Source organism: Papilio polytes, unplaced genomic scaffold, assembly GCF_000836215.1.
Source record: "Papilio polytes unplaced genomic scaffold, Ppol_1.0 DF824191.1, whole genome shotgun sequence".
Classification (NCBI taxonomy): Eukaryota; Metazoa; Arthropoda; class Insecta; order Lepidoptera; family Papilionidae; genus Papilio; species Papilio polytes.
In genome coordinates, this window is record NW_013525013.1 from 307,526 (window position 1) to 311,971 (window position 4,446).

The 4,446-nt window shown below is 38.8% G+C and overlaps 1 protein-coding gene across 1 annotated transcript in view; it reads right to left on the reverse strand.

Moving 5' to 3' along the window:
• Positions 1–320: 320 nt before the first annotated feature.
• LOC106110687 (putative leucine-rich repeat-containing protein DDB_G0290503) overlaps positions 321–4,446 on the reverse strand; it is a 22,649-nt gene continuing 18,523 nt past the window's right edge. The window contains exons 12-16 of the mRNA XM_013292585.1: positions 3,537–3,781; positions 2,827–2,862; positions 2,075–2,434; positions 794–922; positions 321–506 (exon numbers count right to left, since the gene is read on the reverse strand). Coding sequence (XP_013148039.1) covers positions 321–506; positions 794–922; positions 2,075–2,434; positions 2,827–2,862; positions 3,537–3,781 — 956 coding nt within the window. The remainder of the gene's footprint in view (positions 507–793; positions 923–2,074; positions 2,435–2,826; positions 2,863–3,536; positions 3,782–4,446) is intronic.

Here is a 4,446-nt window from a genome sequence, read left to right on the forward strand (position 1 = left end):
TTCGAAATTAAAAAAAAGTCGCTATATAGTTAAAGAATGCAAAAAGATTATCAGAACATTTAATAGCTTGGTATTGACAATACACGTTCAATCATATGTGCCTATATGTGCACGTTAGTAAGGTAAGTACAGTACAGTAATTAGGTTTTTTTAATAAACTTTAATTTCACACACACTAAAGTTATAAAAAATAACATAGGATTTTGACACACGATTCACGAACTCAAATTTAGTAAGGAAATGGTAGGCTAGAGGAAGATCGGAGACTGACTGTTCAAAAGAGTTATATTGCAAGTCAATAGAGCTTATTTGATGTTGTGTTAGCGCACTCCTGTGCGGAGTGGTGCAGCACGTACCTGAGCGACGTCGCGCAGCTGGTCGCGTTGCATACGCAAGTCGGCGACGCGCTTGAGCGCCGCGTCCTCCGCGCGCGCCAGCCCGCGCACCGCCTCGCGCACCAGCGCCAGCGCACACACCCACTCCGTCTGCGGCGCCGCGCCTCGCTCCTGGACAGAGCCCTTATATACTTCTTTTTGCATTACAAGCAAGCGGCCATCTGTATCCACCGATATGGCAAAGCGAAACAGAATATTTCTCTTTCGTTTGCGTCTCCTCCACCGTCAAAACCACTTTTTCTTCGCATCCTTTTCTTAAGAGAAATGATGAGAAATAGAAAATTAGAAGGAAACATGGAATTACTCCCACTTGACGCGTGTTTTCTGTATTGTCGTGGTATTGGTGGGCGCGAGCGCTAAGTGCGCAGCCGGTGCAGCCGTGGGCGCGGCAGTGTTACCTGCGGGAGTGGCGCCTTGTCCCGCAGCGAGACGTCCTCGCTGGGCTCGCTGCAGCAGGCGGAGGTCTGCTCGTGCGCCTGCTGCAGCAGCCGCGCGCGCTCCTGCACCTCCGCCTCCAGCCAGCGGCACTGACATAGACAAATTATTACTATTTTTAGCTCTTTGTATGTATTCAAACAACTCAATAACTACTGGACCGATTGCAAAAATTATTTCGCCGCTAAAAAGCTTCGTTATCAGTGAATAATAACAACCTATGTTTTTTTTATTATTTGTTAATTTACGAAGACAAAGTTGCGAGCAACAGCTAACATTCTTATAAAAAAGACTCTGTAACAATCTGAAGTATTTGTAAACACTTAAAAATGATCAAATAAATATCAGTACTAACTGAAGTTAACAGTAGTTCAGGAAGTAATCTTTATAAGTAAATGAGATATCCGCGAGAACTATAATAGGATCAATCAATAATTGTACGGAACAAGTAGATAATAAACATTTCCTTGGAATAAATTTATCTGATTTATACTTCTAATTTTTTTTTAATATTAGGTGAAATTATCTCAATGGAAAACTGATTAAAGCCATCGGTTTACAATATTTTTAGAAAGAATTGTTCGTTTAAGCCTATGAGTAACTACGCCCACTGAATCCCACGCGTGTAGACTTTACAACGTATATCATTGACTGAATGAAAATTAAAGCTTTTCTATAGAAAACTTATTACTTTCGAGTTCCGCTATTGATATAACTATTGCTCAAGACTTCGCCTGCGTGAAGTAAAAAGGTAATATAAAAATATAGCCTGTCACTTGCTGATAAGATAGATTTTTAATGGTGAAAGAATTTTTGAAATCAGCCAAGTAGTTTCCGAGTTATTTCAATACATATAAAAGTACAAATATTTCCTCTTTGTAACATTAGTATAGATATTCAATATCTTCTACTTATCATTTTTTTTATTGTTATGGATTTAACGTATCGAAAAATATACACAAATACGTCAATAAGATTTGAACATATCTTTATGAATTACTAAGAGAATTTATTACTTAAACTTATGTCCATTATAAATTCTCTGGAGTGTCTCCAACAGAACATTGACGCAAACCGTTTTGCCAAATATATCAATAAACTGTAAAAACATATTATTAGAAGTCGTACTGTGGGTAAAAGCGAATTTATAAATCTAAGGATGTTATTTCAACTTTCAAACTAACAGTATAACTTTTAAATTTCTATTTTCTATAGACGACAACAAATTTGAGAGTATATCTAACCTGTTCTGTAATATTATCTAGTAGTTCTTTATATCTGTGCTCTTCTTGATTACAATTCTCACAGACAACTTCACTCTGGTCTACTTTCTCGTTCTTCAGAGATTCCAGTTCCCCGAGCAGTGCTCTCATCTTGCTGTCCCTGTCTTCTATCGTCTGCTGCATGCTCTCCAGCTGCTGCAGGATGTCGGCTTCTCTCTTGTTCTTCTGCTCCAGCTGGCTCTCCAGGTTGGCGATGATGTCTCGCAGGAGAACCACCTTCTCTTCGTAAGACTTTAGCTCTTCATCGGAGTTGGTTTTCTTGGCTTCCAGGTCCGTTATGATTTGGTTCATATCTCGTGTTTGAGCTTCCAATTGCTCCACCTGATTGTGATAATTGAAAGTTTACTTTGAAACTACTAACATTTTTATTACAATTACTTTATACTTTACTATATTCTAAATGTAAAAATTTGGATGGATGGATGTATGTTGCTACTTAATAAAACATCTTGACGGATCTTCATGACATAAGTCATAGATGCAGAACATAGTCTGTAAGTACAATTTAAACTTCGGCCGACAGTTACGAGCCAAAGCTAGTTTGAATCGTAACTACAAGTAATACGCGTATTTTCAATGTTAGTACAAAACATGCGATTATTACAACTAGCATATACAAGCAGCTACAATATACATAAGGTAAAACATATAAAATACAAGGCGTAGTGTGTACAAGCACATTGCGTACACAAAGTACAGTGTACAAAACTCACTTTGCGGTGGCAGCAGTGCGCGCGCAGCTCGTGCATCTACAAACACGCGCTGATATGTGTTATGTATGAAAATACCGGTTAAATAGAAAGCTGTTACCATACTAGACAGATAAGTGCAATATTTTGTAAATACAAAAAACTTGCAATAATATTAAGTTAGTAAATCACCCACTATTTAAAAAAATATAGAAGTGTATGAAAAAATCTTAACACGATTCGTGCAAATTCGATATTTTAAGTCAGCAGTATTTGTTAACTTATCACTTAGCCATTACCATCTATCTAAAACACTCGAAAAGAATTATGTTATAAAGAAATAGATTAAGAAGTACTAGGACAACAGCTAATAATAATAATAAGAAGCCCTGCTCCATTTTAGAAAGAGACAGAGTTAAGAATACCAGGAGATCAGTTAGCATAAAGAACCATTTGAAAAATTATCTCTACGTTAGATTGAAACAGACTCATTAGTACTAGGACATCAGCTAGCAATAAAGAAAATAACACTTTGAAAACCACCTCCGTGTTAGAGTGAGACAGAGTTAAAAGTACCAGGACATCATCTTACAGTGGGGAAAACAACACTCGAAGACCATCTCCACATTAGAAAGAGACAGAATTAGGAGTACCAGATCAGATAGCATAAAGCAACATTTAGTTGTGCATTTACACATTAGAAAGAGAGAGACAGTTGCAAGTTGAGGGGATACCTCAGCCAGGATGCGGGCGTTGGTCTGCAGCCTGGCCAGCAGGCGCTGGTTGTCGTCGCGCGCGTCGTGCAGGCGGCGCGCGAACTCGTCGCGCTCGTGCTCGCGCTCCGCCGCCTGCTCCTCCACGAACTGGCGCGTGGCGCGCAGCTGGCGGTGCGCCGCCTCCAGCTGCCACATTGTATACAGTGCACACTTGTACCAGGGCCACATCACAATGTGTAGAAGTATTACAAAGAAAGTTTCTAGTATTCGTTACTATTTACAAAGATACGATATAGATTTAATAAATTTTTAATATACAATACTGAACATTAAAGTAAGCCATGCTGCTACGTGTACATAAAAACTTGTAAATGAATTTTTTATGTAACTTTATAGGTGTTTTAAAGAGGACCTTTAGAACTTGCATGTACTGACAGGTGAATTGCAACTGTCTTATCAGCATTTTTAAAATGTTTTCAAAATATCCTAACACATAAGCATGCATCCCTAAATGAATCAGAAAATTAAGTTTTTTTTAATGTTTTTTAACATATATTTTTGCGAGCATGCTGTACATATTGTAACTGAAACAGTAATAGGCATGTGCAAGTGCAAGCAGAGCCGGGGCAGCGCGTTACCTTGAGGCAGCACTCGCTGTGCGCGCGCACACCCGCGCCCTCAGTCTGTGCGCGAGTGCGGGACAAACATTCAACATGTTTATCAATATATCATATAAATACATATAACAAAACTTTAAAAAATGAATATAATAGATGGACTGCATAGGGGTGATAAAGTACGGAGTGACTGAGATGACTGAAGATAGATTAAGCTGGAGGACGATAATGGCGCGTCTTACGGGAGTAGAATATGAATGACAAATGGACTATGTTGAATTGCAATGTGGTGTGTGGCAAAACTTTAGTGT